Here is a 12,343-nt window from a genome sequence, read left to right as displayed (position 1 = left end):
TCATGTATTATTGTTTTAGCCAGAAATAGTTAATAAAATACATTTATATTTTACTGAGTAAAGTATTTCTCTTAGCTCCTGACAAATAATAATTCCATTGTCATTATCACTACTCTGAAAAACAAAGACATATATGTGGCTTGGAAGTGATTAGACATAGTTACAATATATTTATAATTAATATTATTAGAAATTATCCTAACATTTCCACTGATGTGTAGAAACTTATACAGACACACACACACACACACATAAAAATGTGTGGTTGCAGGGGCGCCTGGGTGGCTCAGTCGGTTAAGCGACTGCCTTCCGCTCAGGTCATGATCCTGGAGTCCCGGGATCGAGTCCCGCGTCGGGCTCCCTGCTCGGCAGGGAGTCTGCTTCTCCCTCTGACCCTCCCCCCTCTCATGCTCTCTGTCTCTCATTCTCTCTCTCTCTCTCAAATAAATAAATAAAATCTTAAAAAAAAAAATGTGTGGTTGCAGAGATCAAACACTATCAGTCTCTATTACTGGCACATATATTTTTCTCTAAGCTCTTTTATAGGGGGCATTTTCCTAAATTCAGCTTTTGCTCTTTTGTTTGTTCTTTGTTCCTTTATCATTCACTCTCATAACTCCAAAGAACATCTATATTCTGATAATTCATAAATAAATATTAAAGACCTTTTCTTTCTCTTTTTCTGCTGACTCTACTGACTTATAATCAGACTTATCTTCTCTTTCCAAAAACTGTTATTATTGCATATGAAACCATTATTCTTTTTTTAAAATTTTTATTTATTCATTTGAGAGAGAGAGAGAGAGAGCATGAGCAAGGGGAGGGGCAGGGGCAGAGGGAGAGAGAAGCAGGCTCCCTGCTGAGCTGGGAGCCCTGACACAGGGCTCAATCCCAGGCTGATTGAGCCACCCAGGCACCCCTGAAACCACTATTCTTAAAATATGTTCGCTTTAACTCATCTGTCATGTCACTCTCTAAACCTAACTGGTGACCAAATTCAATGGGTTTCCTCCTTCTATTCCTACAGGCAGCCCCGTATTTCAGATCTTGACCATTTTAATGAACATTGTCACAAAAGCCTTCCAGCTGGAATCTGGAATTTAAGATTTCAATGTCTGTTCAAACCCATAAACTCCTTTTTGGTAAATTTTACTAAAAGTATTGCTTTCTTTCACCTTAATATTTTCTCAAAATTCTTCTGTAGTTCCCTATTTCCAAATACCTCTAAAAGGCTTTCAATTTTGGGTGCCTGGGTGGCTCAGTTGGTTAAGTGACTGCCTTCGGCTCAGGTCATGATCCTGGAGTCCCGGGATCGAGTCCCACATCGGGCTCCCTGCTCAGCAGGGGGTCTGCTTCTCCCTCTGCCCTCTTCCCTCTCGTGCTCTCTGTCTCTCATTCTCTCTCTCTCAAATAAATAAATAAAATCTTTAAAAAAAAAAAAAGGCTTTCAATTTTTTCTCTAAGTTGATCTCACTCTAGCAAACCTTACAAATTCTAAAACCTTTACTCAATATCCTTTTCAAATGCCAAGTCATTCTTCAAAGTCTACCTAAAGCTTATTTTTCCATGAAGCTTTGCGAGAATATTTTAGCTACTGACTATCTTACTAGCCTGTGAATTAGTATATTATTTAAACTCTGACCCATATAACTCAGCACTTAAGTGTTATATTTTTTAAACTTAAGTCATAATTATCTCCCTCATCCAACTAGATTTTATGTGATTTGACATCAGAGATCAGTTTCATACTTCATCGGTATTCTCAATAAGTCCTTGTAGTACTGAGACCATAGAAGCATCCAATAAATATTTGTTGATTAATTAACAACACAGGTAACTTGTCTGTCCCAGCAACTCTGGAAATAAAGTGCCTCACTGACTGTTATTTCATATTAATTTATCCCATCTTTAAATATGAAACTAAAGAATTTAAAGCAAATTAATACAGTTGTAATAAAACAATTTATAGATCTTCATAGTTACAAAGTGTGCTCATTTTGGCCTTCCAATAGTCATGTGGCGTTATTATTATTCTCTTTCTAAAAATGATAAATCTAACTCATAAAAGTAAAATGATTTACCCAAGGTCACCCAGCTAGTGAATGACAGAGCTAAATCATAAAACCAAATACTGTGCCTCCAAGTCTAGTATTCTTTCTCTTATATATGTTCCCTCTTGAAATTGTAGTTTTATATATATATGTACATACACACATACATACTATGTTGTTTTAATCATAAACTCATATTTTGCTTTTTATGTTTCACCCGTCTCAGTTTTTAGATTACTAATATATTTCATTATTATTAGATTTCATTATACAGTTTGCACATAAGTTTAGTTTTTATGTTTACAAAAAGTCTTTATATTCAGGATTCATCTCTCCTCCCAAAAGCCCTTCTAAATTATTCTCAAAATTGAAATAAATCACTAACCACACATCAGCAATCCTAGAATAATCAGAGGTGCTGCAGTTGCATCTGAAGCAAAGCCAGATGTGAAACAGATGCACTACCACCAGAGTTATAGATCACTGATATCAGGTAAGTGCTTTAACTTTGATTAGTTTTGGAATGGGATGGGTGGAGCTGGTCTAGGAGAGGCTATTAGGAGACCTCAGTTTCCCCAAGTGATTTCACCCCGGACCCCTATCGGACCCTCCCAGCTCAGCTTCCACCATCCTTATCAAAGTTTAAAGCACTTACCTGATATAAGAACCTGAAACTCCAGCACTGCTGTACTACATCTGTCTTACTTCCAGTTTGTCAAGTAGGTACAGTTGCAGAACCTGCTCCAGCACCTGTAGCTCACAGTGTTGTACCACAGTGGATGTCAGCTGCCAAAACTAAAAATATTTAAGCTTAATTTCATTAGGAACTTACTTCAAAAATGATTTTCAACATTAATAGTTTCATTTTTTTTTTTTTACTTACCATTTGGATAGGGTGTTTCACATAAAGTAAGAAATTCAACAATAGGATGATCCATTTCAAGCACTGTAATTGCTTTTCCATGCATGATGGTTAAACTTGGTCTTCTGCAAGCTTTGTCATAGGACAATCCACCAGAAAATATTATGAATGGTTCACTACATAGAAAAAAAAGTTAATGAGATTGAGAAGTCCTTTAAGATGATACAATATCATAGGACTGAGCTAATGAAAAATAAGTTTGGTAGGGATTATACACAACACAATTTGACAGCAAATATCTTTCTTAGTCCAAAATAACTCACCCAAATGACTTACTATTCTACCATTTCCCTTTTTCTGGTTGTGAATTCTTACCATTAAAATTACTAATGAATCAGTCTAAAGGTGATGAGGTGTGTTGGGGAAAAGGTAGAGAAGTTGGAGGGAAATAGAGGTACTCATTGAGTCAAAAGGACATCTCCACATGTATTAGTTGATTCCCAAAACTCTATATCACTACCATTAGAATATTAAGCTATGTTAGTTTATCATATTAACCATTTGGCATGTGGGGTCCAAAATTCCTAAGGGATAAAGGAGGCAAATTTCAATATAAAATTAAATGCAACAATAGCAAGCCCAGAGTGGTAGAATGTAACATGAAAATTCTATGTAATGGAATATCTGTGGGAAAGGGTTATGATAAAAAGATGGAGAAAACTAAGACAAAAAATGTGATCTTCCCAATTTTACCTTGGGTCAGCCAGTTCTATTTAGCTACTAAAACTAACATCAAACTTTTTACGCCCTGTTAGTTGCAAGATACAATTAGATAAATTGAGCGGGGCTGAGATGACTATAAAATATTACAGCTGTCAGAAAGTTATGAAAGAGTGTCATAACTTTTCACTTTTCTCAAATTAATACCTGTATCCCTAGTTTATGTATATAAAAGAAAATATGTTGATGAAGTATATTTAATAAGTAAATACCAAACTGAAAGTATTCTCCAAAAAATTTTTTAAAAAGAACTAGACACTTATTTTACCAAATTCTTTGAGAACATATGCTTCTCTAAATAATTCATTTCCATCTATTCACTAAAGAATCTACTAGTTTCTAAAAATCACTTTATAAATTTCCCTTTCTCTTTCATTTTGTACTGTACATGGTACCAAACATTACCAATGGGACATTTGCTAATCTTAGGCTGGCTATATAACAAGAACAAAAAAAGAGCTTTTTAAAGGGTTTCCATTAAAACTTACATATAAAGTATCTATACTGATTTTTATTTATAATTCTGTCTTAATGTTTTAACATAAATATTTGAGTTGTAAGCTAAATAAGAAAAAATACTCTAATTTATTTTCCTTGAGTCCTGTATCAGTTGATGTTAGTCTTGCTTCAGTAATTTGGCATACTAAATTACCAACCTAGTAATGGTGGTACTAAGCAGCAAGTTTTTTCCTATAAAATAAATGCTTGTATTATTAAGATTTTTCCAGATTTAAAAGTCGTTTCTAATGAAATGAGTAAGTGTTTTTGCACCTTTTTGTGTTGCTTTGTTTTACAACAAACGTCATGATTTAGAGAACATATTATCTTTTCACACATATTGAGGTTAACTATCTGCTCCAAATGTTAATAAGGTCATAAATGTCTATTTTTTCCATGTAAAAGGGGGTGAAGTTAATCTCATCTCCCCTACTGCTAATCCAAATATAGGGTAAGAAGCAATTTACTCTCCCCTTTTTTTTTGGTAAGCACATTGGAAAATATGTCCTTTCTAATATTGGAAGAAAGCAAAACCTTTTCTGCTTTTATTATGACTCCGCATCAGACACTGGGTCTAAAGTTAATTGCTGATATATATGCACTTCTTTGTAAACTATTGAATGACTGAACAAAAAGTTAATTCCTCAGGAAATGCTCAGGAAACCACTCATGAATAATTGCATTAGATACTTAATTATCACATTAAATTCTCATAAGTATAATCCTCATTTTATTAATGAGGTTAAGTAACAACTAAGCAGAAAAACCCAAAAGAAAACAGATCTGTCATATTTCAAAGTCTATTTTCCTAAACAGTGATCTATACTGCCTGTAGCAGATAACTCTGGGATTAATGCAGGTGAACTTGTTTAGAGTCAAGCAGCTATGGAGTGGAAGGATAAAGATTCAAATCCAGACTCTAAAGTACATTTTTCACTTCTAGTCTAATGTTTCTAAAACTGTGGAATATAACTTAAAAAATGCTCTGAAAAAAAAGTTTTTTTTAAAAAGATTCTATTTATTTATTTGACAGAGAGAGAGCACAAGCAGGGGGAGAAGAAGAACCAGGCTCCCTGCTTAGGACCCTGGAGTCATGACCTGAACTGAAGGCAAACACAACTGACTGAGTCACCCAGGCATCCCTGAAAAATAGTTTTTAATTTAAAATTTGATAGACACTTGCACACCATATCTCCCTTTTGAAATTTTATAATTCAGGCCATATAGCAAAGAAAGATTCTAAGAAACTATACAGTAAAGAATCCAATTTACTTTTATATAACCCAGAATTTCTTAGATCTCTCAAATATATTTGATTACAGATTCCTATTTTTCCATGAATACAGTTAGTGATCAAAGGAACACAATTTGATAAATGTTATACCACACTAAACTGACTCCTTTACTACAAGTGTATCTGGGCACACTGATCAGATGGATTATTACAAAAGAAATAAATAACTATATAATTAACAATGTCTTCATACATAAAGAAAACATCAATACAAATTAAAAATTAGTTTTTAAAGATTTTATTTGTTTATTTATTTGACAGAGAGAGCCAGAGAGCACAAATGGGGGTAATATCAGAGGGAGAAGGAGAAGCAGGCCCCCCGCTGAGCAGGAAGCCCAATATAGGACTTGATCCCAGGACCCTAAGATCATGACCTAAGCTGAAGGCTTAACCAACTGAGCCACCCAGGCACCCCAAATTAAAAATTATTGACAACAACTTGGATAAATCCTAAAGGTATTTTGTTGAGTGAAAGAAGCTAGGATCAGAAAGTTATGTAATATATAACTGCATTTATATGACATCTTAAAAAGGCAAAACTACAGTGATAGAGAACAGATCAATGGTTGTCAGGGGTTAGAAGTGGAGAAAAGTGCGACTATAAGGAAGAGCAGGAAAGAAATTTGGGGGTACGGAAATGTTCTGTATTCTTACTGTGGTGGTGATTTCAGGCATCTATACATGTGTTAAAATCCACAGTATTGTACAGCAAAAGAAAAAAATATTTTACTGTATAATTTGTAAAATAAATATAGAAAAAAAATTAAAATTTTTTCTCAATGAAGGCAACAAGATTAAGCAATAAACCGTGCAACATAATATAGCACATACTAAAATAACATTTCTTGCGTATTTATGATGTTCTGGGTATTGTGTGAAGAAGTTTACTTGCATTATTGTATTGAATCCTTATGATATCCCAATGAGAAAACTACTACTATTCTTTTTTTTTTTTTAATTTTTTTTGTTCTTATGTTAATCCCCATACATTACATCATTAGTTTTAGATGAAGTGTTCCATGATTCATTGTTTGTGCATAACACCCAGTGCTCCATGCAGAATGTGCCCTCCTTAATACCCACCACCAGGCTAACCCATCCTCCCACCCTCAGTTTGTTTTTCAGAGTCCATCATCTCTCATGGTTCGTCTACCCCTCCGATTTCCCCCGCTTCATTCTTCCCCTCCCGCTACCTTCTTCTTCTTTTTTTTTTTCCTTAACATATATTGCATTATTTGTTTCAGAGGTACAGATCTGAGATTCAACAGTCTTGCACAATTCACAGCGCTTACCAGAGCACATACCCTCCCCAGTGTCTATCACCCAGTCACCCCATCCCTCTCACCCCACCCCCCACTCCAGCAACCCTCAGTTTGTTTCCTGCAATTAAGAATTCCTCATATCAGTGAGATCATATGATACATGTCTTTCTCTGTTTGACTTATTTCACTCAACATAATACCCTCCAGTTCCATCCATGTCGTTGCAAATGGCAAGATCTCATTCCTTTTGATGGCTGCATAATATTCCATTGTATATATATACCACATCTTCTTTATCCATTCATCTGTTGATGGACATCTTGGCTCTTTCCACAGTTTGGCTATTGTGGACATTGCTGCTATAAACATCGGGGTGCACGTACCCCTTCGATCCCTACTTTTGTATCTTTGGGGTAAATACCCAGTAGTGCAATTGCTGGATCATATGGTAGTTCTATTTTCAACTTTTTGAGGAACCTCCATACTGTTTTCCAGAGTGGCTGCACCAGCTTGCATTCCCACCAACAGTGTAGGAGGGTTCCCCTTTCTCCGCATCCCCGCCAACATCTGTCGTTTCCTGACTTGTTAATTTTAGCCATTCTGACTGGTGTGAGGTGGTATCTCATTGAGGTTTTGATTTGGATTTCCCTGATGCCGAGCGATATTGAGCACTTTTTCGTGTGTCTGTTGGCCATTTGGATGTCTTCTTTGGAAAAATGTCTGTTCATGTCTTCTGCCCATTTCTTGATTGGATTCTTTGTTCTTTGGGTGTTGAGTTTGATGAGTTCTTTATAGATTTTGGATACTAGCCCTTTATCTGATATGTCATTTGCAAATATCTTCTCCCATTCTGTCGGTTGTCTTTTGGTTTTGTTGACTGTTTCCTTTGCTTTGCAAAAGCTTTTTATCTTGATGAAGTCCCAATAGTTCATTTTTGCCCTTGCTTCCCTTGCCTTTGGCGATGTTTCTAGGAAGAAGTTGCTTCGGCTGAGGTTGAAGAGGTTGCTGCCCGTGTTCTCCTTTAGGATTTTGATGGACTCCTGTCTCACATTGAGGTCTTTCAACCATTTGGAATCTATTTTTGTGTGTGGTGTAAGGAAATGGTCCAGTTTCATTCTTCTGCATGTGGCTATCCAATTTTCCCAACACCATTTGTTGAAGAGACTGTCTTTGTTCCATTGGACATTCTTTCCTGCTTTGTCAAAGATGAGTTGACCATAGAGTTGAGGGTCCATTTCTGGGCTCTCTATTCTGTTCCATTGATCTATGTGTCTGTTTTTGTGCCAGTACCATGCTGTCTTGATGATGACAGCTTTGTAATAGAGCTGGAAGTCCGGAATTGTGATGCCGCCGGCTTTGCTTTTCTTTTTCAACATTCCTCTGGCTATGCAGGGTCTTTTCTGGTTCCATACAAATTTTAGGATTATTGGTTCCATTTCTTTGAAAAAAGTGGATGGTATTTTGATGGGGATTGCATTAAATGTGTAGATTGCTCTAGGTAGCATTGACATCTTCACAATATTTTTTCTTCCAATCCATGAGCATGGAACGTTTTTCCATTTCTTTGTGTCTTCCTCAATTTCTTTCATGAGTATTTTATAGTTTTCTGAGTACAGATCCTTTGTCTCTTTGGTTAGATTTATTCCTAGGTATCTTATGGTTTTGGGTGCAATTGTAAATGGGATCGACTCCTTAATTTCTCTTTCTTCTGTCTTGTTGGTGTATAGGAATGCCACTGACTTCTGTGCATTGATTTTATATCCTGCCACTTTACTGAATTCCTGTATGAGTTCTAGCAGTTTTGGGGTGGAGTCTTTTGGGTTTTCCACATAAAGTATCATATCATCTGCAAAGAGTGAGAGTTTGACTTCTTCCTTGACAATTTGGATGCCTTTGATTTCTTTTTGTAGTCTGATTGCTGTGGCTAGGACTTCCAATACTATGTTGAATAGCAGTGGTGATAGTGGACATCCCTGCCGCGTTCCTGACCTTAGGGGGAAAGCTCTCAGTTTTTCCCCATTGAGAATGATATTCGCTGTAGGTTTTTCATAGATGGCTTTTATGATATTGAGGTATGTACCCTCTATCCCTATACTCTGAAGAGTTTTGATCAAGAAAGGATGCTGTACTTTGTCAAATGCTTTTTCTGCATCTATTGAGAGGATCATATGATTCTTGTTCTTTCTTTTGTTAATGTATTGTATCACATTGATTGATTTGCGGATGTTGAACCAACCTTGCAGCCCAGGGATAAATCCCACTTGGTCATGGTGAATAATCCTTTTAATGTACTGTTGGATCCTATTGGCTAGTATTTTGGTGAGAATTTTTGCATCCATGTTCATCAGGGATATTGGTCTGTAATTCTCCTTTTTGATGGGGTCTTTGTGTGGTTTTGGGATCAAGGTAATGCTGGCCTCATAAAATGAGTTTGGAAGTTTTCCTTCCATTTCTATTTTTTGGAACAGTTTCAGAAGAATAGGTATTAATTCTTCTTGAAATGTTTGGTAGAATTCCCCTGGGAAGCCATCTGGCCCTGGGCTTTTGTTTTTTGGGAGATTTTTGATGACTGCTTCAATTTCCTTAGTGGTTATAGGTCTGTTCAGGTTTTCTATTTCATCCTGGTTCAGTTTTGGTAGTTGATACATCTCTAGGAATGCATCCATTTCTTCCAGGTTATCTAATTTGCTGGCATAGAGTTGCTCATAATATGTTCTTGTAATTGTTTGTATTTCTTTGGTGTTGGTTGTGATCTCTCCTCTTTCATTCATGATTTTGTTGATTTGGGTCATTTCTCTTCTCTTTTTGATAAGTCTGGCCAGGGGTTTATCAATCTTGTTAATTCTTTCAAAGAACCAGCTCCTAGTTTCGTTGATCTGTTCTACTGTTCTTTTAGTTTCTAGTTCATTGGTTTCTGCTCTGATCTTTATTATTTCTCTTCTCCTGCTGGGTTTAGGCTTTATTTGCTGTTCTTTCTCCAGCTCCTTTAGGTGTAGGGTTAGGTTGTGTACTTGAGACCTTTCTTGCTTCTTGAGAAAGGCTTGTATTGCTATATACTTTCCTCTTAGGACTGCCTTTGCTGCATCCCAAAGATTTTGAATAGTTGTGTTTTCATTTTCATTGGTTTCCATGTATTTTTTAAATTCTTCTTTAATTTCCTGGTTGACCCATTCATTCTTCAGTAGGATGCTCTTTAGCCTCCATATATTTGAGTTCTTTCCGACTTTCCTCTTGTGATTGAGTTCTAGTTTCAAAGCATTGTGGTCTGAAAATAGGCAGGGAATGATTCCAATCTTTTGGTACCGGTTGAGACCCGATTTATGACCTAGGATGTGATCTATTCTGGAGAATGTTCCATGGGCACTAGAGAAGAATGTGTATTCTGTTGCTTTGGGGTGGAATGTTCTGAATATGTCTGTGAAGTCCATTTGGTCCAGTGTGTCATTTAAAGTCTTTATTTCCTTGTTGATCTTTTGCTTAGACGATCTGTCCATTTCAGTGAGGGGGGTGTTAAAGTCCCCCACTATTATTGTATTGTTGTCGATGTGTTTCTTTGCTTTTGTTATTAATTGCCTTATATAATTGGCTGCTCCCATGTAGGGGCATAGATATTTACAATTGTTAGATCTTCTTGTTGGATAGATCCTTTAAGTAGGATATAGTGTCCTTCCTCATCTCTTATTACAGTCTTTGGTTTAAAATCTAATTTGTCTGATGTAAGGATTGCCACCCCAGCTTTCTTTTGGTGTCCATTAGCATGGTAAATGGTTTTCCACCCCCTCACTTTCAATCTGGGGGTGTCTTTGGGTCTAAAATGAGTCTCTTGCAGACAGCATATCGATGGGTCTTGTTTTTTAATCCAGTCTGATAGCCTGTGTCTTTTGATTGGGGCATTTAGCCCATTTACATTCAGGGTAACTATTGAAAGATAGGAATTTAGTGCCATTGTATTGCCTGTAAGGTGACTGTTACTGTATATTGTCTGTGTTCCTTTCTGGTCTATATTGCTTTTAGGCTCTCTCTTTGCTTAGAGGACCCCTTTCAAGATTTCCTGTAGGGCTGGTTTTGTGTTTGCAAATTCCTTTAGTTTTTCTTTGTCCTGGAAGCTTTTTATCTCTCCTTCAATTTTCAATGACAGCCTAGCTGGATAGAGTATTCTTGGCTGCATATTTTTCTCATCTAGTGCTCTGAATATATCCTGCCAGTCCTTTCTGGCCTGCCAGGTCTCTGTGGATAGGTCTGTTGCCAATCTAATGTTTCTACCCTTGTAGGTTACATATCTCTTCTCCCGAGCTGCTTTCAGGATTTTCTCTTTGTCTCTGAGACTCGTAAGTTTTACTATTAGATGTCGGGGTGTTGACCTATTTTTATTGATTTTGAGAGGGGTTCTCTGTGCTTCCTGGATTTTCATGCCTGTTTCCTTTCCCAAATTAGGGAAGTTCTCTGCTATAATTTGCTCCATTATACCTTCTGCCCCTCTCTCTCTTTCTTCTTCTTCTGGGATCCCAATTATTCTAATGTTGTTTCGTCTTATGGTATCGCTTATCTCTCGAATTCTGCCCTCGTGATCCAGTAGTTGTTTATCTCTCTTTTTCTCAGCTTCTTTATTTTCCATCATTTCATCTTCTATATTACTGATTCTCTCTTCTGCCTCATTTATTCTAGCAGTTAGCGCCCCCATTTTTGATTGCACCTCATTAATAGCCTTTTTGATTTCTACTTGGTTGGATTTTAGTTCTTTTACTTCTCCAGAAAGGGTTTCTCTAATAACTTCCATATTTTTTTCAAGCCCAGCTAGTATCTTTAAAGTGATGATTCTGAACTCTAGATCTGACATTGTACTAATGTCCATATTGAGTAGGTCCCTGGCAGTCGGTACTACCTCTTGTTCTTTTTGTTGAGGTGATTTTTTCCATCTTGTCATTTTGTGCAGAGGAGAATAGATTAATGAGAGAACAAAATGCTAGCAGAGTAACAACGTCCCCAGAAAATATACTCTAAACAAATCAGAAAAGACTTGAAGCAGTGGGAAAAGAAAGGGAAAGAGAGAAAAAAGAAAAAGAAAAAAAAGAAAAAGATAAAGATAAAAACAAAAACAAACAAAACAAAACAACAACAACAACAACAAAAAAACCAGAATGTGATCAAATATGATCAGGCTGGTATATAGATCAGTTCCACACACTAGATTTGGGGTGTATTTTGGTCTTTTAGAAGAAAGTGCCTCCCAAAATTTTAAAGAAAGAAAAACTTATATATGTACAAAAATAAGGGTTGATATGATGAAGGGATGGAATATGACTGTAAAGATGGAAATTATAAAAAATTTTATAAAAGGAATTGATAAGAAGTTGTTTGAAAAAAAGAAAGAAGAGGATTTAAAAAAAGAGGAAAAAAGGGAGAGGATGTGATCAGGCAGGGGAATAGAAAACACCATATACTAGAGATTTAGGGTATATTTTAATCTGTTAGAAGAAACTATCTCAAAATTTTAAAGAGAGAACAACTTATATATATAAGCCAAAAATATGGGTAACTACTATGAAGGGATAGAATAGGACTCTAAAAATGAAAAATAAAAATGTTTTTTTTAAAA

At 36.1% G+C, this 12,343-nt stretch overlaps 1 protein-coding gene across 1 annotated transcript in view; it reads right to left on the bottom strand.

Annotated features, from left to right (window-relative positions):
• The window catches only part of STXBP5L (syntaxin binding protein 5L), a 419,146-nt gene that overhangs the window by 172,546 nt on the left and 234,257 nt on the right, over positions 1–12,343 (bottom strand). The window contains exon 11 of the mRNA XM_021692509.1: positions 2,935–3,089. Within this exon, the coding sequence (XP_021548184.1) occupies positions 2,935–3,089 (155 nt within the window). The remainder of the gene's footprint in view (positions 1–2,934; positions 3,090–12,343) is intronic.

The sequence above is a fragment of the Neomonachus schauinslandi genome, chromosome 1 (assembly GCF_002201575.2).
Source record: "Neomonachus schauinslandi chromosome 1, ASM220157v2, whole genome shotgun sequence".
Taxonomy (NCBI): Eukaryota; Metazoa; Chordata; class Mammalia; order Carnivora; family Phocidae; genus Neomonachus; species Neomonachus schauinslandi.
This window is presented reverse-complemented; position numbering and strand designations above follow the sequence as displayed.